The sequence below is a fragment of the Mercenaria mercenaria genome, chromosome 13 (assembly GCF_021730395.1).
Source record: "Mercenaria mercenaria strain notata chromosome 13, MADL_Memer_1, whole genome shotgun sequence".
Lineage (NCBI taxonomy): Eukaryota > Metazoa > Mollusca > Bivalvia > Venerida > Veneridae > Mercenaria > Mercenaria mercenaria.
Window position 1 is genome coordinate 43867383 of NC_069373.1, and position 27728 is coordinate 43895110.

Sequence of the window (27728 nt, forward strand, 5' to 3'; positions counted from 1 at the left end):
GCCATACTTATACATGGATCTGTCTGAAAGTTGTCTCACTTGATTCATTTGGAGAATTGGCAGTACTTCTGAAACAGGTGTGTCTGTCAAAATCTAGGTATAGGTTCTTAAAAATAAAAAGTAATGACATCTTTAGAGGCCAATAATAATGAATGTTATTCCATAAAAACTGGTTTTGGTTACACTAGACAGAATTAGGTCATCATTTAAACTGGTCACTGTGTCTTAAAAAACTAGTCAGTAGTCACAAAAAAAAAAACCTTGTGACCTTCTCTAGAGGCCAACAGATCTTATGGAAGTTGGTCTTTCATTCATTCTCTAGGCCAGGTTTCATGAATCTGGTAAAGCCTCTATCTGTGGTCATGGCAATATTTTAAAATAATTTTTGACTCGTACAGACGGCCTATTTTCAATGGATCTTTTCAGACTTTGATTGAATTTTCAACGTGGATGTTTAGTAGACCGAAACTGGGTCAGAGCGCAAAAACCATAGCCCGTAGCTCTAAAAAATTCATTAAAACTGTGACTGGTTTAGCATCATATTTTTCATAAGCTACATGTATATGGATACAATTTGCCCTTTAGATATCTAGATAAAATTTAAACAGTCACTATCTTTGAATTAATATGGTAAACATAGTCAAATAATCGAAAAATTGTGCCTCTCTAGATGTAAACAAATTTGTCATGGATCTTGAAAATTAGGTCAGAAATATAAATCTCATTCAATTCAAACTGGGTTACATGATAATATAGGTGTACTAATTTTCATATTAATAAAAAAGTTAAAATTTACAACTCGGTCTTGGATTAAGCTGGTGCTAAGCGGCATTCATGTACCACTTAATGTCACTCTTTTTTATGTTTTTCATCGGCAATTTTTTGTAAACAAATAAGTTCTCGTCTCAAACAACTTCAAGCAAGATAACGAACGGTAACTCTATCGTGTAAAATCTTGCGAGGGAGCGTCTCAAAGTTGCTGAAAACGGTCTTATAATCGATTCGGGAGCCTGATTTCACAGTCGCTTGTTGTGTAAGGCAGGGGGTTGCTTAATTCAGACTCTTTTAATAGTAAATTGCGTCCGGAGCATAAAATAGGGTCGCATACGACAGGGAGTCGCTAAATTCAGGGGGTCGTTAAGGCAGTCTCGACTGTATAACTTTATTTAAAATGGTGATTTCAGGCTTGAGAAAATAGGTTTTCAGGCTTTTGATTTCTGGCTGAATCCCAGGCCTGTACAGAATCCAGAAACACTGGTTAGGTTAACTGCCTGCCGTTACATAACTGAACTAGAAGATGCTTTTGTAGAAAAGCGCATGTCTCCTCCTATGCATAGTAGTAATAGGCAAGAAGCCAATATGTAGGGAATAGGAGCGAAAGTCAAAGAGACACTGATGGCTACAATAGGGATCATCTACTCGGCATGTCCAGTTATCCCACAAAGTTTCAGCATTCTTGGCCTAGTGGTTTGCAAGTTATGGATTGAAAACGGTTTCCATGTTCTGGCCCCTGTGACCTTTACCTCTGATCAAGTGACCCCAAAATCAGTAGGGGTCATTCACTCTGCATGTCCAACCATCCTATGAAGTCAACATTCCGGGTCAAGTGCTTTTCAAGTTATTGATTAGAAATGGTTTTCCATGTTAGGCTCCTGTGACCTTGACCTTTGATTTAGTAACATCAAAAACTTTCACCCTAAGAAGCTTGAAGGTTCTAGGTCAAATGGTTCTCCAGTTACTGATCAAAAATGAAGTGTGACAGATGGATGTGACCTTGACCTTTGATAGAGCGACCCCAAAAACTGGGGTCATCTACTCTGCATGTCCAATCATCCTATGAAGTTTTAACATTCTGGGTCAAGTAGTTCTCAAGTTATTGATCAAAATAGTTTTCCATGTTCGGGCCCCTCTGACCTTGACCTTTGATGAAGTGACCCAAAGACAATTGGGGTCGTCTACTTCACAAGCCCTGCCACCCTATGAAGTTTGAAGGTTCTGGATCAACTGGTTCTCAAGTTACTGATCGGAAATGGTTTTCCATGTTCAGGCCTCTGTGACCTTGACTTTAACAGAGTGACCCAAAAATCAATAGGGGTCATCCACTCATGACTCTGCATGTCCAATCATCCTTTGAAGTTTTAACATTCTGGGTAAAGTGGTTCTCGTGTTATTGATCAGAAATGGTTTTCTATGTTCAGGCCCCGTGATGGAGTGGCCCCAAAAACAACAGGGGTTGTCTACTCCATAAGCCCTGCCACCTATGAAGTTTGAAGGTTCTAGGTCAAATGGTTCTCCAGTTATTGATCGGAAATGAGAGGGTTTTGCGTGTTTAGACATAAATACTGCTGAAAAATTGCATTAAATCCAAAACAAAAACGCTGACATGACTTTTCCTATAGTTACCAGGATTCAAGGTGGTCAGTGCTACCCAAGTTAATCCACCTGTATTATGTTCGAGGACAGTTTCAAGACAACAAAAAAACAACAACATTTAATGGTCAGATTCAGATTTACATAATATGAAAATGAACCAAACCAATTTGTATAAAGAAAGCATTGTTTTACAACAAAAAATCCTGTTCTTTAACCTACTAATGAATTTATAAATGCTTCAAATGCTGGAAAAGGACTCCTGGAAGGGGCAAAACTTCAGATAGTTCGAAGTATTTAACTCGAATATACTAAAATCTTAGAATTGGAAAAGATGTACATTTTCATGTATTTGCAATTGCAATAATGTCTGAGCCTACAAGTGAAAAGTAAGTTTTCATTGATTTGATCATTTTTATGCTTTTTTTTTTTTTTCTTTTTTTTTCAAATTATGCTCCAGACAAACTTTTTTCACATAAGGGAAGACAATTCAAGAACGGGGTCAGCTAGAGTTATGGTTCCTTATTACTGCACTTTCTCTTAATGAGCCCTATCATTGTGTAAAGTTACAACTTAGTACCTTCAATACTTTTTATACGCCCATCCCTGAAAGAGCGGGGCGTATTATGTGAACACCCGTGGCAGGCAGCAGACGGGCAGTCGGCGTCCAAAAGCATGTCCTGCTCTCTTAAGTCAAACAGTTTTCATCCGATCCTCACCAAACTTGCTGACAATGTCTGTAGGCATAATATCTCGGCCAAGTTTGATAACCAGCCTTATTGCCCCAGGCACTCTTGGATTAAGGCCCTTGAATTACTCTAAATCTGCAAATTTAGCCTTGTCCGCTCTCTTAAGGCAAAGAGTTTTCATCCGATCTTCACCAGTTGGCTGATAATATTTGTGGGCATAATATCTCGATAACCAGCCAAATCGCCCCAGGCACTCTTAGATTATGGCCCTTGAATTACTAGAAAAACTGCGAATTTAGCCTTGTCCGCTAAGTCAAACAGTTTTCATCCAATCTTTACCAAACTGGCTGACAATTTAGCCTTGTCCGCCCTCTAAAATTGAACAGTTTCATCTGATCTTCACCAAACTTGGTGACAATGTTTGTGGGTATTATATCTCAGACAAGTTCGATAACCACCCAAATCGCCCCAGGCACTGTTGGATTATGGCCCTTGAACTACTCAAAATCTTTTTATGATACGTAACTGAAATATTTAGACGTGCGTATTTGTGACAGTCTGGCACTCTTGCTGAGTTGTTTGACAGAACGAAAAGATGGACAAGGTTGCGACTATATGCCCCCCACTTCAGGAAGCATAAAAAGATCTGTTATGAAAGCCCCAATAATGTACTTCATCTTGATGATGGATACCAAGTTACATTTGAACTAGATGGAAACTGTAGGTCGAGTCAAGTACACTTATAAGGGCCTGTTAGGGATATAGATACAAAGTACGTTATAAATTAAGCTAAACGTCAAAAATTTATAATAGTTCTTTAATCTGTGTAATAAGCTTGTTTGTTTTTCATGATAACAAAACTATAATAAAGATGTAAATAAAAATAACCTTCACCCAAATCAAAAAAGAGGATTTCCTGGTTTACCAGCACACAGTAAAAACCCTTGTTCAACACTACAGATTTTATTTCCATTTTATCTACTGGAAACTGCAGATTTGCTTGAATCTTTGCACAAGTGGAAAATGAGCATTTTTGTTAGATATAACAAAAATTCACAAATCCTAGAAACAGATTAACACTTCTTTAACAAATATGTACAACTATTTGCATTTTAATTAAAGGTCTGTCAGCTCTGTAAAAACATGTCTGAAAAAAATCTATTTCGGGCAAGGTAAGACATAAATTGTGTCTCACAGACTCACAGTATTATTTGCAAAAGTAAATTTAACTACACCACACACCACAGTTTTCTAAAATAATACAAAAATACTGTGATAGAAAGAAAGGGAACACTGAATTTTAAATATTACAATTTTGACAAAAATTAATGGTATATAACATGAATGAACAATTTATTAAAATAATTAAAGGATATCTAATTTGTATCTAGAAATATAAAAAAGTTCTGCAGCAGAAATACTGAGCGGTTTTAAGAGTAAAGTATAATTCTGCAAAAGAACGAGTGCATATTTCTCGATGCATTAAAGCTCGTTATCTTTTTATTGCATATGTATCTACATATACAAATGTATTACTAAACAACTGACATATATTTGTTCTTCAGCCCTGACATAAAATGAAAATACATGGACATTTCAATAAATGCAGTTCGAAAAGCCATATGCAGTAAATATCAATATCATATGATTCATACTACTGTAAAATCATTTATTGTCATGGAAGACTAATTTTGTGGATTTCATGCTTGTATTAATCAATGAAATTTAATCCCATCAGATAATTAAACCTTCCATTCATTTCATTTATGAATTTTAAAATTCATGCAATTTTGCCACAATGAAAGTGCTGTTAAGTTAAAGCTGCAAAATTATGAGCCAACAAAATTAGCTGATTTCACAGTAGTTCTTTCAAGACATTGTATAGAAATACTGCGAGTGTTTACAACCTATACAAACAAGCAATCTGTTGTTACCAGTAATGCCTTTTTAAGGCAAGCTGAATCAATATTTTATTTCACATATTGTTAACAAATCACAGAAAGGTTTTACTGCCTCTGTTTAGTTCTACAAGCCCTTGCTTACTTATGCTTTGGATACTTAGACTGGACGCTGAACAAAACAAAATTTTGAAAATACCTAGAATTGCGACAAAATATTATTTCAAAGCTATTTCTAAAAAAAATGTAAATATTCTTACCAAACAGGAGTTTCCATGTTCGAACGTTTGGTTCTTGAATAATAACAGAAATATCACTTTTAAGTAAAACAAAGATGATACCCTTATACAGAAATCAAAATTTATAAAAATCATCTATACAACAAGTATGACGTCATTAGTTTCAGTACTCCATATGACATCCTCAACTCTTGATTAAAAATGCATTTATATCCAATTTGGCACTGTTTATGTGAACTTTTCAGTTCATGTGACCTTTTCAAAAATATATAACTATAAAAAACTACATGCCCAGTAAATAATCCATATGTATAACACATTAACCTTAGTAGAAAGGTTATCACGGTGAAAACAAAGATCATTTACTGTAAGAGTTAATTATTCTGTTTATCCACATGCATAACCATTTGCTATATCACAATGGCCAGTCAGACTAGTCATTTCATACATTAGTTTCTTTTAGTTCAAGACATTCCTCCCAAACATACATATTTCACTTCAAGATATTCTTCAATTCCAAACCCTATACCCCCTTCTCTCCCCAGTCCCGACTCTTTGTAACCCCCGAATGGGGCCTCTGGTGTTGAAAACAGCCCTTCATTTACACCTACTATTCCATATTCTAGGGCCTCGGCTACTCTCCACTGCTGGGCTGAATTGTTTGTGTAAACATAACCTAAAGTAAAGTAAACAGTTGTGAGAAATTATTATTCTGCTGTATGTACTAATAAATTTCAAACAAACTACATGGCATTATTTTTTTTCCATCTCAACGACATTCACTAAAACACAGTTGCTTTCAAAATATATTGCTAAAAGATTAGTCCTGTCTACAACTTATTTCTTGGTTGCATCAAATTGAATGTAGATCTACAAATGAATTGACCAATGGCAAGGCTGCATTCATGAGACTGGTGCCAAATTAGTTTTTTAACTATGGAACCATAATTAGCTTACCAGTCTGATGTGTAACTACCTGCAAGACCAGCAGATGTTCCAATTTCACCAGGAAAAGTGCTCTTACTTCTGTTTTAAATCATGTATGAATAAAATTAAATTATAGACAAATTATTCATTTTAAATTTGGTAGTCTTGGCATGTTTCAAGCTTATAACATTTTTAAATTTTGCAAAACTAATAACTCAAGTCCTGACAGATAGCCGTATGGAGGTATAAAGTTACCATAAACTTGCTCTGTTGCCAATGTAGCGCCAGCATGCCACTAGACTGATGCCAAGTTAAGAGCACACACACTGTCAGATGAGAAAGAGTAACTCAAACAAATTCTCAGGTGGACAGAAGGGAAGACTCTGTGGTTACTTTACAGAGTAATGAAAATTATTCGTGCATATAGAATTCAAAATGATATAACATAACAGATGGCACTGAAATTCTGATTTGAATTTAGTGCGATATTGTTAAGAGTACTTGATGTGGATGATGATGAGAAATATCTATTTTAAGTTTGAATCAAATCCATCAAGATATTAAAGAGATATAGAGAAAGTGCATCAAAACTTTAACCAGGGTGCAAACGCAGAAGGTAGCAGATGCCAGTTTCAGTAGAACAGCTCTCCAAACGGCGTATAGTCGACTTAAAAATCCTTCAACAGGGTAAAAGATACAGTATCCACTAAAAATACTGCACCATACAAACTTGAACTAACATGAGACTGACAGTTGCATTCTTTTCCTGTCACTATGGCAAATTGTCGTGGCAAATTATTTGTACATTTTTCAAAAGGGTAAAAAGATACAGACCAGATACAAAATTCTTCATAGTAATCTCACCATGAAATCTTGAATTGCACAGAGCTGACAAGACTTTATGAGAGACAGCTGGTCATGCTACAAGATCGAAAACAAGAGCACCGCCTTGCGAGTGCTGACGCTCATCTGATTTTTTTTGTATAATAGAAATATTGTCCTACCCATGATTTTCTAAGTCTAAAAAGGGCCATCATTCTTGCAAAAAGCAGGATAGAGTTATGTTTCTTGATGTACAGTGTCCACTTATGATGGTGAAAAACTGTTGCAAGTTTTAAAGCAATAGCTTTGATAGTTTATGAGAAAAGTTGACTTAAACATAATATTCAACCAAGAAAATGATTTTTCTAAGTCCAAAAGGGGCAATAATTATTGCAAAAAGCAGGATGGAGTTATGTTGCTTGCTGTACAGGGTCAGCTTATGATGGTGAACAAGTGTTACAAGTTTCAAAGCAATAGCTTTGATAGTTTAAGAGAAAAAGTTTACCTAAACATAAAACTTAACCAAGAAATCTGATATTTTCTAAGTCCAAAAGGGGCCATAAATCTTGCAAAAAGCAGGATGGAGTTATGTTTCTTGCTGTACAGGGTCAGCCTATGATGGTGACCAAGTGTTGCAAGTTTTAAAGCAATAGCTTTGATAGTTTAGGATTAAAGCTGACCTAAACATAAAACTTAACCAAGAAAACTGATTTTCTAAGTCCAAAAGGGGCAATAATTCTTGCAAAAAGCAAGATGGAGTTATGTTTCTTGATGTACAGGGTCTGCTTATGATGGTGAACAAGTATTCCAAGTTTCAAAGCAATAGCTTTGATAGTTTAGGAGAAAAATTGACCTAAACATAAAACTTAACCAAGAAATCTGATATTTTCTAAGTACAAAAGGGGCCATAAATCTTGCAAAAAGCAAGATGGAGTTATGTTTCTTGCTATACAGGGTCAGCTTATGATGGTGAACAAGTATTCCAAGTTTTAAAGCAATAGCTTTGATAGTTTAGGAGAAAAGCTGACCTAAACATAAAACTTAACCAGGCAACGCCGACGCAGACGCCGACGCCGACGCCGACAACCGCTCAAGTGATGACAATAACTCATCATTTTTTTTCAAAAAATCAGATGAGCTAAAAATGTTTCCTCCAAAACTTTGGAGAGACATTATAAAGATATTCAATTTTTGAACTGTAAATGGGTTGCTTTAACTACAGTACATACTTTTGAACACCGGCTACTGGACCAAATATTTCCTCCTTCACACACAACATATCTGGTGTAACATCCTGTAATAACGTCGGTTCATAGTATGATTTGCCGACAGAACTTCTCTGACCTCCGTATACAACCTTTGCTCCTTGCTTTACTGCATCTTGCACAAATGTATCAACCTATAAACAAAGGTGATAATACTGTAAAATCAGGTATTTCTGTGAGGCTTAAAGTTTGTTACATTTAAAATCTGAAATGGTCTGCTTGGTGAGAAATTTGTGATATATGGCAATTTTGTAAAACATGTAAACAACAAACTAGATGTGTGTCCATAGGACACAGGTGCCCTCCACTCCTGCCACTGTAACATGGTTCAATGACTCAGGTAAAACAATTTTTAAGATGTTTGCAACACAAACTTTTAAGAACCTTATGTGTATTTTTCACTAAGTTGGCCATAACTCTGGCCTAGCTGAGTAAAATCCTACAGAGAACACTTCATAGGCTATAAAACAATCCTCTAATGTTTTATGACTCTAGGCCAAGTACATTTTAACATACATGTTTCACAAACTTTTTTTTTTTTGGAGTAAGTCTGGACAAGAAGTCTGGTCTTGTGTACTGAAACAAGGGTGCAGAATGTCACAATATACGCCCGTCACAGCAAATTTGTTTACACTAGCACCTGTATTTGCAAATGGAATTTTAATTTTCTAGTTGTTTACAATGTTGTTTTTTTTTAGAAATTATTGTAATTCTTTTATTTTTCTAAGTCCACAAAAAAAATCCTTACCAGGTAGAGATACCTTAAAATACACCCAAAATTTGAAAGTAACATCAATGTTGTACCACAGAAAAGTGGTCTTGGTTTTTCCCTACGGTCAATTATAAAAAAGTTACAATGTAAGTTATTTATAGTAACAACTAAGGGAAGTTAATCTTTAAAGAGAAAGAGAAAAAAAAAAAAAAAAAAAAAAAATCGAAAAAAAAAAAATTACAAGTCCACACAAAAATCCTTACCAGGTAGAGATAGCTCAAAATACACCTCAGAATTGGATGTAACATGCATGTTGTACTACAGAAAAGTGGTCTCGATTTTTCCCTACGACTTGTAATGAAAAAGTTACAATATAAGCTATTTATAGTAACAGCAAAGGGAAGTAATTCAAAAGAAGGGACCAGTGCATGACACTCCGTCTCATGATGGTGTACAATTGTGCCAAGTTACATCAAAATCCCTCCATGCATGAAGAAGAAATGCTCCGGACAAAGTCATTCTTGTATCTGACCTTTGACCTTTAAGTGTGACCTTGACCTTAGACCGAGGGACCTGGTTCTTGCGCATGACACTCCGTCTCATGCTTGTGAACATTTGTGCCAAGTTGTATCAAAATCCCTCAATGCATGAAGAAGAAATGCTCCAGACAAAGTTTTCATTCTTGTATCCTTTGACCTCTAAGTGTGACCTTGACCTTACCCCTAGGGACCTGGTTCTTGCGCATGACACTCCGTCTCATGATGGTGAACAATTTTGCCAAGCTACATCAAAGTCCTTTCATGCATGAAGAAGATATGCTCCGGACAAAGTTTTCATTCTTGTATCCTTTGACCTCTAAGTGTGACCTTGACCTTAGACCTAGGAACCTGGTTCTTGCGCATGACACTCCCTCTCATTATGGTGAACAACTGTGCCAAGCTACATCAAAATCATTCCATGCATGAAGAAGATATGCTCCGGACAAAGTCATTCTTGAATTTTTCATTCTTGTATCCTTTGACCTCTAAGTGTGACCTTGACCTTAGACCTAGGGACCTGGTTTTTGCGCATGACACTCCGTCTCATGATGATGAACAATTGTGCCAACTTTCATCAAAATCCCTCCATACATGAAGAAGATATGCTCCGGACAAAGTCATTCTTGAATTTGACCTTTGACCTCTAAGTGTGACCTTGACCTTAGACCTAGGGACCTGGTTCTTGCGCACGACACTCCGTCTCATGATGGTGAACAACTGTGCCAAGTTTCATCAAAATCCCTCCATGCATGTAGAAGATATGCTCCGGACAAGGTCTCTGGACGCCGCCCGCCCGCCCGCCCGCCCGCCCAACCGCCCATCCGCCCGCCAGGGGCGTTCCCATAATACGTCCCGTTTTTCAAACGGGCGTATAAAAATGACTGTAGGTAAAATATTTTCGGAGCTACGCGCGACAAAACATTAAAATGACAATTTTTTCCTAGGTCATGGGCCATAACTCCTACAATACTGAATGAATCCCGGCACGAAACCCCAGGTGCACAATTGAACATGCTGACCAACATTCCTGTAAACTTTGGTGACTCTAGGTCAAATACTTTTGGAGCTACGCGCGACACAACGTTAAAATGACCAATTTTTAACTAAGCAGGGGGCATAACTCCTACATGACTGAATGAATCCAGACGCGAAACCCCAGGTGCACAACTGCACATGCTGACCAACATTCCTGTAAACTTTGGTGACTCTAGGTCAAATACTTTTGGAGCTACGCGCGACACAACATTAAAATGACCTATTTTTTACTAACTCCTACAATACTGAATGAATCCACAAAAATACTATTGCGAGAAAGTCTTTTCACAAAATTTAATATTGACAGTAATCAAATTTGGTGAAAATAAATCCCTCATGACAATTTCTTGTATTACAGTATGTATTTGAAATAGACAAGAGATCACAGAGTGATCTTGGAGCCCACCAATGTGCCAATTTTGAGTGTTCCAAATTTCAAGACTTATTGACTAGCTCAAGGTCAAATTTCATTTCCGTAGAAATGTGAAAGTATGTCACTAGATCAATTTCAAAGACAAAGTTCTTTGTACACAAAACTATGCATGTGAATCAAGTTTGAAGGCTGTAGCTTGAGAAATGTGAAAGTAGGTCACTAGGTCAAAATCAAGGTCAAATTTCATTTCAGAACACAAGTCTATGCATGTGGTCCAAATTTGAAGCCTGTACCTTCAAAAATGTTAAAGTAGGTCACTAGGTCAATGTCAAGGTCAAAGTTTGTTTTGTTACACAATCCTATGCATGTGGTCCAAATTTGAAGCCTGTAGCTTCAAAAAATGTGAAAGTAGGTCACTAGGTCAATCTTAAGGTCAAAATTCATTTCGGTACATGAAACTATGCAAGTGGTCCAACTTTGAAGCCTGTAGCTTGAAAAATGTGAAAGTAGGTCACTAGGTCAAAATCAAGGCCAAATTTTATTTTGGAACACAGAACTATGCATGTGGTCCAAATTTGAAGCCTGTACCTTCAAAAATGTGAAAGTAGGTCACTAGGTCAATGTCAAGGTCAAAGTTTGTTTCGGTACACAAAACTATGCATGTGGTCCAAATCTGAAAGCTGTAGCTTGAGAAATGTGAAAGTAGGTCACTAGGTCAAAATCAAGGTCAAATTTCATTTCAGAACACGAAACTATGCAAGTGGTCCAAATTTGAAGCCTGTACCTTCAAAAATGTGAAAGTAGGTCACTAGGTCAATGTCAAAGTTTTTTTCAGTGCACAAAACTATGCATGTGGTCCAAATTTGAAAGCTGTAGCTACAGAAATGTGAAAGTAGGTCACTAGGTCAAAATCAAGGTCAACTCATGTCAAGGTTCATCTTGCCACTCAAAACCATACATATGGTCCAAATTTGAATGTTGTAGGTTATTGACAAGAAGATTTTAAAAGCTTTTACCCTATATAGGTCTATATGAACAATGTGACCCCCAGGGCGGGGCCATATTTGACCCTAGGGGGATAATTTGAACAAACTTGGTAGAAAAACACTAGATGATGCTACATTACAAATATCAAAGCCCTAGGCTTTGTGGTTTGGACAAGAAGATTTTCAAAGTTTTCCCCTATAAAAGTCTATGTAAACCATGTGACCCCCGGGGCGGGGCCATATTTGACCCTAGGGGGATAATTTGAACAATCTTAGAAGAAGACCACTAGATGATGTCACATACAAAATATCAAAGCCCTAGGCCCTGTGGTTTTGGACAAGAGGTTTTTCAATGTTTTTCCCTATACAAGTCTATATAAACCATGTGACCCCCGGGGCGGGGCCATACTTGACCCCAGGGAAATACTCTGAACAATCGTGGTAAAGGACCACTAGATGATGCTTCATACCAAATATCAAAGCCCTAGGCACTGTTGTTTTGAACAAGAAGATTTTTAAAGTTTTTCCCTATATAAATCTATCTAAATTATAAAAATAAACAAAGGGCCATAACTCACTCAAAAATTGTTGAACCAGTCTGATTCTCAGGGTGACACAACAAGGGTACCAATACATCATTCTGACAAAGTTTGGTCAAAATCCCCCTGGTAGTTTCTGAGGAGATGCGATAACGAGAAATTGTTAACGGACGGAAGGACTGACGGAAGAACGACGGACCACGGACGCAGAGTGATTTGAATAGCCCACCATCTGAAACTTATAAAAACTTATTTCCTGTAAAGGTGCTTTTATTTGCAGAGGATACAGTTTTGCACATCTATTTTTCACAGTGTAGTAAAAATTGTGAATGTTTTTATTTACAGAGAATTTGGTATAATATGTCTATCTGACAATGAGAAGTAACAAGAGGACCATGATGGTCCTGAATCGCTCACCTCTTCCCACATGACCCAGTTTTGAGTGTATGACGTTGTTTTTTCTATTATTTGACATAGTGACCTAGTTTTTGAGCTCATGTGACCCAGTTTTGAACTTGACCTAGATATTATCAAGATAAAAATTCTGACCAATTTTCATGAAGATCCATTGAAAAATATGGTCTCTAGAGAGGTCACAAGGTTTTTCTATTATTTGACCTATTGACCTAGTTATCGAAGGTACGTGACCGAGTTTTGAACTTTACCTAGATATCATCAAGGTGAAAATTCTCACTAATTTTCATGAAGATCTCATGAAAAATATGGCCTCTAGAGAGGTCACAGGGTTTTTCTATTTTTATACCTACTGGCCTAGTTTTGACCGCACGTGACCCAGTTTCGAAACTGAACTAGATATCATCAAGGTGAACATTCAGATCAATTTTCATGAAGATCCATTGAAAAATATGGCCTCTAGAGAGGTCAAAAGATCTTAATAATTTTTGACCTACTGACCGAGTTTTTGACCGCACATGACCCTGTTTCGAAAATTGACCTAGATTTCATCAAGATGAACATTCAGACCAATTTTCATACAGATCCCATGAAAAATATGGCCTTTAGATAGGTCACAAGGTTTTTCTATTATTTGACCTACTGACCTAGTTCTTGACGGCACGTGACCCACTTTCGAACTTGACCTAGATATCATCAAGATGAACATTCAGACCAATTTTCATACAGATCCCATGAAAAATATGGCCTCTAGAGAGGTCACAGGGTTTTTCTATTTTTAGACCTACTGACCTAGTTTTTGACCGCACGTGACCCAGTTTCGAACTTGACCTAGATATCATCAAGATGAACATTCAAACCATTTTTCATACAGATCCCATGAAAAATATGGCCTCTAGAGAGGTCACAAGGTTTTTCTATTATTTGACCTACTGACCTAGTTTTTGAAGGCACGTGACCCACTTTCGAACTTGACCTAAATATCATCAAGATGAACATTCAGACCAACTTTCATACAGATCCCATGAAAAATATGGCCTCTAGAGAGGTCACAAGGTTTTTCTATTATTTGACCTACTGACCTAGTTTTTGAAGGCACGTGACCCACTTTCAAACTTGACTTAGATATCATCAAGGTGAACATTCTGACCAATTTTCATGAAGATCTCATGAAATATATGGCCTCTAGAGAGGTCACAAGGTTTTTCTATTTTTAGACCTACTGTCCTAGTTTTTGACCGCATGTGACCCAGTTTCGAACTTAACCTAGATATCATCAAGAGGAACATTCAGACCAACTTTCTTATAGATCCCATGAAAAATATGGCCTTTAGAGAGGTCACAAGGTTTTTCTATTATTTGACCTATTGGCCTAGTTTATGACGGCACGTGACCCAGTTTCGAACTTGACCTAGATATCATCAAGGTGAACGTTCTGACCAATTTTCATGAAGATCTTGTGAAAAATATGGCCTCTAGAAGGGTCACAAGGTTTTTCTATTTTTAGACCTACTGACCTAATTTTTGACCGCACGTGACCCAGTTTCGAACCTGACCTAGAAATCATTAAGATGAACATTCTGACCAATTTTCATGAAGATCTTGTGAAATATATGGCCTCTAGAGAGGTCACAAGGTTTTTCTATTTTTAGACCTACTGACCTAGTTTTTGATGGCATGTGACCCAGTTTTGAACTTGACCTAGATATCATCAAGATGAACATTCTGACCAACTTTCATAAAGATCCCATGAAAAATGTGACCTCTAGAGGGGTCACAAGCAAAAGTTTACGGACGGACGGACGAGGGACAACGGACACCGCGCGATCACAAAAGCTCACCTTGTCACTTTGTGACAGGTGAGCTAAAAACATTTAAGCATTAAAATTTTGTTAAAGCCTATGTAAAATGTTGGTACTATTGTTTTGAAAATTGTCTCAGACACTGATATTCTAAAAACTAGCTGGATGGCTTCCTAACATGAAAGAACTATTGTTGACATACCTTATCCACAGCCCTTGAATTGATGAGAGGCCCTTGTGTTGTACCCTTTGTCATACCGTAACCCACTTTCAACTGACTGTCCATTGCCTCACCTAGCTTCTTAACAAAAGCCCCATAAATACCTTCCTGAACTAGGAACCTATTGGCAGATACACATGTCTGTAATGAGTTTGAAAGAAATGTTATTACAAAATGTATAGCTTTTGAAATCAAATTTCTCAGTAGACAGGTGGAATCTATGCAGTACTTAAAGATACCCATCTGACCTACTTAAACTGTACTTGTTATTAATCTTTTCTCATAATATTAGAGGAAACAAGAGGACCATGATGGTCCTGAATCGCTCACCTCTTCCCACATGACCCAGTTTTGAGTATGACGTTGTTTTTTCTATTATTTGACATAGTGACCTAGTTTTTGAGCTTGAACTTGACCTAGATATTATCAAGATAAAAATTCTGACCAATTTTCATGAAGATCCATTGAAAAATATGGTCTCTAGAGAGGTCACAAGGTTTTTCTATTATTTGACCTATTGACCTAGTTTTCGAAGGTACGTGACCCTGTTTTGAACTTTACCTAGATATCATCAAGGTGAACACTCTCACTAATTTTCATGAAGATCTCATGAAAAATATGGCCTCTGGAGAGGTCACAAGGTTTTTCTATTTTTAAACCTACTGGCCTAGTTTTTGACCGCACGTGACCCAGTTTTGAAACTGACCTAGATATCATCAAGGTGAACACTCAGATCAATTTTCATGAAGATCCATTTAAAAATATAGCCTCTAGAGAGGTCAAAAGATTTTAATAATTTAAGACCTACTGACCTAGTTTTTGACCGCAGTTGACCCAGTTTCAAACTTGACCTAGATATCATCAAGATGAACATTCAGACCAACTTTCATACAGATCCCATGAAAAGTATGGCCTCTAGAGAGGTCACAAGGTTTTTTTATTATTTGACCTACTGACCTAGTTTTTTAAGGCATGTGACCCAGTTTCAAACTTGACCTAGATATCATCAAGGTGAACATTCTGACCAGTTTTTATGGAGATCCATTCATAAGTATGGCCTCTAGAGAGGTCAAAAGGTTTTTCTATTTTTAGACCTACTGACCTAGTTTTTGACCGCACATCAGCCTGTTTCGAACTTGACCTTGATATCATCAAGATGAACATTCAGACCAATTTTCATACAGTCCATGAAAAATATGACCTTTAGAGAGGTCACAAAGTTTTTCTATTATTTGACCTACTGACCTAGTTTTTGATGGCACGTGACCCACTTTCGAACTTGACCTAGATATTATCAAGATGAACATTCAGACCAACTTTCATACAGATCCCATGAAAAATATGGCCTCTAGAGAGGTCACAAGGTTTTTCTATTATTTGACCTACTGATCTAGTTTTTGAAGGCACGTGACCCACTTTCGAACTTGTCCTAGATATCATCAAGGTGAACATTCTGACCAATTTTCATGAAGATCTCATGAAATATATGGCCTCTAGAGAGGTCACAAGGTTTTTCTATTTTTAGACCTACTGACCTAATTTTTGACCGCACGTGACCCAGTTTTGAACTTTACCTAGATATCATCAAGATGAACATTCAGACCAACTTTCATACAGATCCCATGAAAAATATGGCCTTTAGAGAGGTCACAAGGTTTTTCTATTATTTGACCTACTGACCTAGTTTTTGATGGCACGTGACCCAGTTTCGAACTTGACCTAGATATCATCAAGATGAACATTCTGACCAACTTTCATAAAGATCCCACGAAAAATGTGACCTCTAGAGTGGTCACAAGCAAAAGTTTACGGACGGACCGACGGACGGACGGACGACGGACGCTGCGTGATCACAAAAGCTCACCTTGTCACTATGTGACAGGTGAGCTAATAAAAACTGAAACAGGGTAAATAAAGTGTTCAATTATGAGGCCCTGCAGTATTAATACACCTGAACTTTGCTCAATGCAAAGTTAACATACCCAGCTAGCATGTCTTTACAGTAGGCTAATGATACATTTACATACCTGAACAGTATGTCTAACTTTAACCAATTTTCATCTCAAATTAATGTAAAGTTAATGAAACAATATAATGCATGGGTCTTAAGTTTGGTTGACATACCTGACCAGTACACCTGAACTTTGACGCCATAGCTCCAGCAACTGCAGTGTCAACATCAGCACTGTCAAACACAATAAATGGAGCATTTCCTCCTAGCTCCATACTGCACTTCTTTACTGTACTTGCACTCTGCTGCAGTAATATCTGAAATTAGGAAGTAAGACAAGGAACATGTTAACATATTCTAAATTCCATCCCTCAAGATTCAAAGGACTTGTCAGCATTCATTACCCATGGAACAATAAACTAGGTGCACCTCTGAGTATTATTTCAGGCACTGCCAGGTAGAACCACCGACCCTCCACAATCCAGCTGGACGGCTTCCTAAAATTCCTAAAAAAGTTTTGAACCCACAGCTGTGAGGGGCTATTGATTCTAGATAAGCCACCTTAACCACTTGGCCGCCTAGCCCCAACCTCCCACCCCATCCCCATCATCAGATGTCTGCTAACTAACTAGAATGAGCATTTATCTAAAAATCTTTTGTGGGCCCTCACAAGAAAGTCACTTTTGGCCATGCACACTGGAAGTCGACTCATTCCCCAGACCCTGACACACACAACCCCCACCCCTGCCCCAGACATTTTGTCAGAGATTTTGTTAACAAAGGATCAGTCACTGGATTGTGATGAATTCTGACAAAATGTTCTTTATTTCATAGAGTTCTGTTATTCCTAAGTGATGTACACCTTGATTGTTGGTAAGAAAATATCTAATCATTTTCATTAGAACTATCAACTTTTATCTTCTTACTGGGTTTGTCGCGCTAATCAGTATATCCAAAAATATAACTAGCAATGAATTGTCAATTCTTAGCCTTTAGCCTGCTGGTGTCAAGTGATTCTGCCAGTCTGCATGTCTGTGCAGGCTGATCATGGTCTTCACTGTTTGCTATTCAGTCAGTAAATTTTCAGTGAACGCCCCTTCGAATAATAAATGGTATTGCCCAAACTGAATGACAGACCAGTCCATTTTAGAAGTTTAGCAGGTTAAAGGCATTAGGCTAACAAAATTGAAAGGATGAGAAATATAAATAGCTAGAATCAGCAGTAGGAAAGAAACGATATTTACCTTTCCAACAGCAGATGATCCGGTAAAAGAGATAAGAGATACAAGAGGGCTCTCACATAATACCTTCCCAACCTCGGGGGCATTACCTCGATCACAGGTTACTACATTAAATACACCTTTAGGAACTCCTGCTTTCTCAAACAACTGAAAAGTAAAACTACTAATAGTTTACTAACACAAAAAGACTAAACTTCAGTCAAATGATTACAAAATTTTACGATGATCTTCTGTTTGTTGAAGGAGATGTCTAAGTAAATATTAATCTAACTCGACTTCAGGCATAACACAAAGTAAATTCCAGACTTTGGCAGTGAGCCAAGGAAATTCTGACTTTGTTTGAATAGTAGTGGTCAGTCAGTTTTACAGTGCAGTTCCAACATAAAGGGTCATAAATTAGCTGGAAAGTCAATCAGCCATGATGTAATTGCTATTCCAGTATGAGAAAACTTTCTGCATGCTTTTATCACCAGAGGTCATTGTTTATGGGCATTTAATATATATGTAAAAAATAAAATCTGTATCAAATGCAGCATGTATTTTACTAACAAATACAAAACCCTATACTCAAGTCCAATCTCAAAGGAAAAATATTCAATCAGAAATGATGTTAAATTGGTTCCTTGATGTTCCATGCTTGCAATAGTTAGGCAGGTACTGTTATAATAACTGTATTTTATCTGGATTAACAAGAATAAATCCTGTGTAAATCAGTTTGAAGTTTCATTAAAATCTACACTTTTTTCGTTTCCTATAGACTCCCATTATGAAATTTTATGTTATGTAAAGCTTTTAAATTCAGTTCTGCAAAAAATCAAGAACTTGACTCCATCTTTTCCACAACCTGAATGTTCTTACTAAATAAAGATCCTTTGAAAAATCTGGGATAAAACAAAATCTACAATATAGATCTTTTAATCGCCATATTGAACTACCTTCAAGATGAGACAAGAAACAAGAGGACCATGATGGTCCTGAATCGCTCACCTATCTCCACATGACCCAGTGTTCAACTGAGTATGACATCGTTATTTCTATTATTTGACATAGTGACCTAGTTTTTCAGCACATGTGACCTAGATATCATCAAGATAAAAAATTCTGACCAATTTTCATGAAGATCCATTGAAAAATATGGCCTCTAGAGAGGTCACAAGGTTTTTCTATTATTTGACCTAATGACCTAGTTTTTGAAGGCACGTAACCCACTTTTAAACTTGACCTAGATATCATCAAGGTGAACATTCTCACCAATTTTCATGAAGATGCATTGAGAAATATGGCCTCTAGAGAGGTCACAAGGTTTTTCTATTTTTCGACCTACTGACCTAGTTTTTGACCGCACATGACCCAGTTACGAACCTGACCTAGATATCATCAAGCTGAACATTCTCACCAATTTTCATGAAGATCCATTGAGAAATATGGCCTCTAGAGAGGTCACAAGGTTTTTTCTATTTTTAGACCTACTGACCTAGTTTTTGACCCCATGTGACCCAGTTTCGAAACTGACTTAGATATCATCAAGATGAACATTCTGACCAATATTCATGAAGATCTCATGAAAAATATGGCCTCTAGAGAGGTCACAAGGTTTTTCTATTTTTAGATCTACTGACCTAGTTTTTAACCCCACGTGACCCAGTTTCGAACTTGACCTAGATATCTTCAAGGTAAACATTCTGACCAATTTTCATGAAGATCCATTGAAAAATAACGCCTCTAGAGAGGTCACAAGGTTTTCCTATTTTTAGACCTACTGACCTAGTTTTTGACCGCATATGACCCAGTTTCGAACTTGACCTAGATATCATCAAGGTGAACATTCTGACCAATTTTCATGAAGATCCATTGAGAAATATGGCCTCTAGAGAGGTCACAAGGTTTTTCTATTTTTAGATCTACTGACCTAGTTTTTGACCCCACATGACCCAGTTTCAAACTTGACTTAGATATCATCAAGGTCAACATTCTGACCAATATTCATGAAGATCTCATGAAAAATATGGCCTCTAGAGAGGTCACAAGGTTTTTCTATTTTTAGATCTACTGACCTAGTTTTTAACCCCACATGACCCAGTTTCGAACTTGACCTAGATATCATCAAGATGAACATTCTGACCAATTTTCATGAAGATGCATTGAGAAATATGGCCTCTAGAGAGGTCACAAGGTTTTTCTATTTTTAGACCTAATGACCTAGTTTTTGACCCTACATGACCCAGTTTCGAACTTGACCTAGATATCATCAAGATAAACATTCTGACCAATATTCATGAAGATCTCATGAAAAATATGGCCTCTAGAGAGGTCACAAGGTTTTTCTATTTTTAGACCTACTGACCTAGTTTTTGACCCCACGTGACCCAGTTTCGAACTTGACCTAGATATCATCAAGGTGAACGTTCTGACCAACTTTCATGAAGATCTTTTGAAATATATGGCCTCTAGAGAGGTCACAAGGTTTTTCTATTTTTAGATCTACTGACCTAGTTTTTGATGGCACGTGACCCAGTTTCGAACTTGACCTAGATATCATCAAGGTGAACATTCTGACCAACTTTCATAAAGATCCCACGAAAAATGTGACCTCTAGAGTGGTCACAAGCAAAAGTTTACGCACGCACGGACGCACGCACGGACGCACGCACGCACGGACGACGGACGACGGACGCTGCGCGATCACAAAAGCTCACCTTGTCACTATGTGACAGGTGAGCTAAAAAACGGTAAACAGACTGGGCACAAAGCAATGCATGTGCAGATTGGTGCCATAATATTTAGTGGTAGACAGAAAAAAAAAACACTTGAAAAGGAATCCTGTGTATAGATGCTTTACAGCTGGCATGCTAAAGAACCAGGGAAACTTTTGGAATCTGAACATATTTTGAAACTTGCACTATCCTCCTGCTAACATTGCTAACAGTTTTCTGGAGGAGATACCCATATCAGGGCTAACAGTGGTGTCTCTAAATTAGCTTGCACACAATTTTTTAAAATTTATTCCATGTAATGTAATTTCCATTACCTCACACAGAGCTAGAGCAGAAAGGGGCGTGTCCTCTGCAGGTTTGATCACCACTGTACATCCTGCTGCAAGGGCTGCACATGCTTTTCTTGTTATCATTGCATTAGGAAAATTCCACTGAGAAAAAATAAAGGAAATGTGTTATGTTCAGCAACAGTATAATAATACCCCTAGCTAATTACAACTATTTTTGATCTATATTGCATAAATTTTTGCACTTTTGAATGTGTTCCTTTACACACAAAACACACAATTCTTTTTTTTACAATTTCATTAATTCTCTGGATCTGTCAACTTACTGGAGCATTTTTTATATAAATGAGAAGATCTTCAGGTTTTAGAAGTTTAGGGAATCAGTACAGCAATAGTTAGTATCTTGGACTACAATGCTTGTGGCCTGAGATTTGGTTCCCACTTTTATCCTGACACCTGTCACGGGCTCAGCTGGAAAAAGCTGTACCATCCTTTGTTCACTCTTACAACACCCTTCACTCTTAACTCATCGTCAGGTCATGGCAAAATATCTATATAATCTACACTTTTTTATGGTTCGAACTTGAACTCAAACATATTTTGATAGTCCCATAGAGTTCAAGCAAACACATTTTGACTGTACTTTCACCGAGTACAAAAGTTAAATAACAAAACTTTACATATGATAAATTTCTACATGTATGCATGTTTAAATCTCAGTGTCAGTACTGTTAATACATACTGGTGAGATCATTCCGCAAACACCAATTGGTTGTTTTAGAGTAAATATACGTTTTGTAGGAAACGGACTGCAGACGATGTTGCCCTGTACACGTCTCCCTTCCTCTGCAAACCACTCGCAAAAACTTGCACCATAACCAATCTCACCAGCTGCTTCTGCTAGAGGTTTACCCTAAAGACAAATAAAATTCTGTAATATTTGTCAACAGATTCAAAACAGGATTTACCAGTAAACTAATGTAAGCTCCCAGAATATATCCTGACTGTAGGAAAGTGCTAATGCTTGCATAAAGGATATGAATAAATCACCAAAAATTAATGAAAGGGGAATTAGGCAACTAATGGGAGTAAGTTATGGTTTAAATTGTATCTTACCATCTAATGTCAAGTTTTCTTTAATTTCAAGCATCAGATTTACTACTAGAACAAACAATTTATCACAAAAAGATACTGACTGAATAGTGAACAGTGCAGATCATGATCAGACTGCATGGATGTGCAGACTGATCATGATCTACACTGGTCGCAAAGGCAGAACCAATATATGGGTTAAACAGATAAAATATCACTCACAAGGATTTGTACTGCAGATCCCCTTTGATTTCAGAGGAACAGTAAGTCCCCTTTTTCATTTTAAAAAACAACAAAAATTCACAATTCCAAACGAAGTAAGGGCCTTATAGCAGTTATCTGACAAACCAGTGAAGTCTGTACAGGTGACACATCATTTCTCAAATCTAAAATTGAGCTCCTACACAAATGAGCCGTGCCATGAGAAAACCAACATAGTGGGTTTGCGACCAGCATGGATCCAGACCAGCCTGCGCATCTGCGCAGTCTTGTCAGGATCCATGCTGTTCGCTTGTAAAGCCTATTGGAATTGGAGAAACAGTTAGCAAACAGCATGGATCCTGACCAGACTGCGCGGATGCGCAGGCTGGTCTGGATCCATGCTGGTCGCAAACTCACTATGTTGGTTTTCTCATGGCACGGCTCAAATAATTAATCAAAATTAATGCTCACTTACATTTTCCATTGTGATTAGTTCTGCTAACTGATCCTTGTTTTCCAGTATCATTTTATATACTTTCTTGAGAGCTTCACCACGTGCCTGTAAAAGATAAATTTGAGAATTAAAATAGTTAAACACAGCATGATAGAACATTTAAGAGTTAAAACTGGTACAAAGAAATAAAGATTTTTTACTTTCTCCTACAGTATTTGGTAACATTCAATTATTATCTCTTGAGTTTATGTAACTGCTCATTATATTAATTTTGGACAATAAAAGAACTGTAAGAAAAAAAATCTCCTATTCTACAGGCATAAACCCTTTCCCCTATGTCTTGATTTCCCTGTCATCTTAACAATCCCTTATTTACTCAAATTTCCTGCAGATAATGCAAATCTTATAACCAACATTAAAGTCAATAATCAGAAAATGAAAAAGATTCTATGCTCATGTTACTTTGTCAGGTAACTTGCAGGATATATGAGAATACCAAAAACATAAAATATTTTTTGTACCCTCAATAGCTAACTAGAAGATGCTTTTGTAGAAAAGCACATGTCTCCCCAAATGCATAGTCGTACAGGCAAAAAGTCACTACGGGACAGGAGCAAAAGTCAAACAGACACTGATGGTTGGCTGCAATAGGTATCATCTACTTGGCATGTCCAATCATCCCACTAAGCTTCAACATTCTGGGCCTAGTGGTTCTCAAGTTAAAAATTGGAAATGGTTTTCCAATATTAGGTCCCTGTGACCTTGACCTCTGAGTGCCCCGAAATCAGTAGGGGTCATCTACTCTGCATGTCGAATCATCCTATGAAGTTTCAACATTCTGGGTCAAGGTTCTAGGTCAAATGGTTCTCAAGTTAATGATGGATTTCCATGTTCTGTCCACTGCCACCTTGACCTTTAATAGAGTGACTCCAAAATCAATAGGGGTAATCTACTCTGCATGTCCAATTATCCTATGAAGTTTCAACGTTCTTGGTAAAGTGGTTCTCAAGTTACTGACCGGAAATGGTTTTCCATATTCAGGCCCCTGGGACCTTGACCTTTAATAGAATGACCCCAAAATCAATAGGGATCATGTACTCTGCATGATCAATCATCCTATGAAGTTTCAACATTCTGGGTCAAGTGGTTCTCAAGTTACTGATCGGAAATGGTTTTCAATGTTCCGGCCCCTGTGACCTTGACCTTTGATGGAGTGACCCCAAAATCAATAGGGGTCGTCTACTCTATAAGCCCTGCCACCCTATGAAGATTGAAGGTTCTAGGTCAAATGGTTCTTCAATTATTGATCGGAAATGAAGTGTGACGGATGGACGGACAGGGCAAAAACAATATGTCTCCCTGGGGATCCATTTAGTTTCCCCATTTATGGAAACTATTGAGCAATACCTTGTTATTAAGACCAAGTTAGTAATGCATCAGCCATTAATTAGCAAGTCAACGAAAGATCAATATCAACACAGTATAAAAGCTTTGCTATATTATACCCACTACCTTATATTCAACCCACAAAAACTTTCACACAAGCTTAAGAGACAGATTACCCACAAGGTTAACACATCTACTGGTTTAAATACATATAGCTGCTTTTCATATAGCATAAAGTATCTCACCTGGTCAGTACTCTTATCATAAAACCTGCTCAAGAAAGGTTAAAAGAATACAGAGAGTGTATATTCTTGTTTATACTGACAATGAAAAAATCGACCTTGTGTAAATGTTTTATGACTGTGATCTTCATATGTATGAACGCATTTGCAATTTCCTTCGGTATTTTATAGATTTTGCTGTCAAGAAATTGAAATACAGTTAAAAAGTAAAAAAAACGGTTAAAGTTATAATTAAGCTATTTGAGAAAATGAATATATGTATGTAATGGTATACATATGTAACCTTAGCGGTCGTCTTTTTCCAGGTCTGGAACGCTTTGAATGCTGCTTGAACTGCAGTTTCAGCATCAGCAGCATTCATATCTGGCACTGTGCCAACCACTTCTCCATTTCCTGGATTTGTCACTGAAAAAAATTTAATGTTCATCTTGGTGAGACGGCTTAACTCCCCATCATGTCAAAACTTACATGTAACTAATTAACCAGTTTGTGTTTTAAGCAATGTTAATAGTATTTGAAGCAAAAAGGCATTTTCCTTGCACCTACACAGTTCATAATGTAAAATTATCTTTGTATGTGGCACCGCCTTCTGCTGATATCCACTGACTAGAGTATAGAAGAACATAATATAACAAGAGCTGTCTCCACAGGATGACACATGCCCCCGATGGCACTTTGAATGAATAGTTATGGCCGATGTTTGAGTTTAGAACCTTTGACCTATGGAGCTGGGTCTTGCGTGCGACACGTCGTCTTACTGTGTCACACATTCATGCGTAGTTATTTTAAAATCCATGCATGAATGACAAAGATATGGACCGGATACGCCCATCAATGCACTATCATGAAAAATGACCTTTAACGTCTAAGTGTGACCTTGACCTTTGAGCTACGGACCTGGGTCTTGCGCACGACACGTCGTCTTACTGTGGTACACATTCGTGCCAAGTTATTTGAAAATCCATCCATCGATGACAAAGATATGGACCGGACACGCCCATCAATGCACTATCCTTTAACGTCTAAGTGCGACCTTGACCTTTGAGCTACGGACCTGGGTCTTGCGCACGACATGTCGTCTTACTGTGTACTCATTCATGCCAAGTTATTTGAAAATCCATCCATCGATGACAAAGATATGGACCGGACACGCCCATCAATGCACTATACTTTAAAGTCTAAGTGTGACCTTGACCTTTGAGCTACGGACCTGGGTCTTGCGCACGACACGTCGTCTTACTGTGGTACACATTCATGCTAAGTTATTTGAAAATCCATCCATCGATGACAAAGATATGGACCGGACACGCCCATCAATGCACTATCCTTTAATGTCTAAGTGTGACCTTGACCTTTGAGCTACGAACCTGGGTCTTGCGCGCGACACGTCGTCTTACTGTGGTACATATTCATGCCAAGTTATTTGAAAATCCATCCATCGATGACAAAGATATGGACCGGACACGAAAATTGCCGACAGACTGACAGACCAACAGACTGACAGACCGACAGACGGTTCAAAAACTATATGCCTCCCTTTGGGGGCATAAAAATTATAAATGTTTCAATTAATTACCTTGGTATTTGGTCCCGCTTTTTGCTGATATCCACTGACTAGAGTATGGAAGAACATATAAATGTTTCAATTAATTACTTTGGTATGCGGTCCCGCTTTTTGCTGATATCCACTGACTAGTGTATAGAAGAACATATAAATATTTCAATTAATTACCTTGGTATGTGGCCCCACTTTTTGCTGATATCCACTGACCATTTACATATGCTTTGTCTTTGACTAATGATGACATATTTGCTGTCTGACAGGAAACTCTACTCACGATGTTTGACTTGAAAAGATGATGTGAGGTTCTGCACAGTACTATTATCTTACTTGGCATCTGTAAAAATGTCTACAAATATCAAAAGACACATTAAAAGGACTCCAAACTTTGGTAAAAAATCATCTTTCTTCAAAACTGCTTTTTGGTCATATTATGAACATTAGAGCAAGAGCTTTTGTTTCTAAACTATCATAAAAAATGCAAAATTAAAAAAATAACATCCCCAGGTCGGAAATTGAACCCCAGCTACCTTGGCTAAAAAAATTTTTTTACATACTTTACCAATACACCAAGGAGAAAAAAGTACTTAAGTCTCTTAAATATAAAGCTTTATAATTAAAAGAGTTTACCTCTGGTACCCCATAACAAACCCTTTTCAATTTTGAATAGAAAAATTAGTAAAAACAGCTAATTTCATGTGATTCCATAATATATAATCTACCGGTAACTAAGTTTCAAAGCCTTAAAAGAAATATAGCTATAATTTCTGTAAAATAATTTCTCTATTTTATCCAGCTACAATGAAAGAATTTACCATGTTTTAAATATTACAAGCCAGAAACATATAAAATTGATCTATTTAAAAGGTTATTTGCTAAATAAAGAATTAGCATTGTGTAAATAATGTCATAAACACACAAAATGGCTGCCACTATGATCAGCCATTTTCTTAAATTTCAAACTGCCATAACTATCTTTTTCAATAGTGGTCCAATTTTAAAAATTCTTTCAGCATTATGAAAGGCTTGAAGATGGCTTTCATATGAAATTAACTTACTGTCAGGCTTTTCTTGTCCTTTAAAGAAATATAGCTATAATTTCCTGATATCTGAAATTTTCTTTTTTTGGTTGTCATACTATCTTGCGGTCAGTGCCTTTAAAACATATGTATCCACCATACCACATTATTGCTTCAACAGTTATGTAAACTGTGTCTTGTGGCACTATGTCAGTTACTTCTATTAATTCCTTGTACGGTAAATTTGCATTTATAATATGTGTTTATTGTACTGTTTTTATGTACTAAATATGGATATAATTTATTGTATTTTGTTAATATTCAGAAGTACATTGTTTAGTCATGACATTTTTATGTTTTAAACTTACTGTACAACATCATATAATATAAACTTGTATAAAAATTAGATGTTTAATCAATTAACCATTAGCCTGCTGGCAGCAAGTGATTCTGCCTTTGCGACCACTGCATGACATGGTCTGCACTGTTTGCTACTCAGTCAGTAAATTTTCCGTGAACATGCCTTGTATGGCCCAAATTGAATGATGGACCAGTCCATTTGAGGTTTATGCAAAATTATTTACTTTTGTGGGAATGACAATTTCGGGTTTTGGCCAAAGTGGCTATTTCCTTAGAATATGAATTTGTTGATTTTAGCTTTCATGAAATTTACCTTGTTCCTTAGTATTTAATGTTGTGAATTAAGGCAACAACGAAATCCATGGAAATTAGTCCCCCTTACTTAGTGAT

General features: G+C 37.1%; 1 protein-coding gene across 1 annotated transcript; it reads right to left on the reverse strand.

Moving 5' to 3' along the window:
* Positions 1-3858: 3858 nt before the first annotated feature.
* Positions 3859-27185, reverse strand: LOC123528598 (3-sulfolactaldehyde dehydrogenase-like). Its single transcript, XM_053521653.1, is given in 12 exon segments — positions 3859-5886; positions 5888-5939; positions 8185-8344; positions 14813-14971; positions 16955-17098; positions 18026-18169; positions 21051-21167; positions 21766-21936; positions 22792-22875; positions 24682-24803; positions 26131-26308; positions 27018-27185. Coding segments are annotated over 12 exon segments (1635 nt in total). The 5' UTR covers positions 27096-27185; the 3' UTR covers positions 3859-5660.
* Positions 27186-27728: the final 543 nt, after the last annotated feature.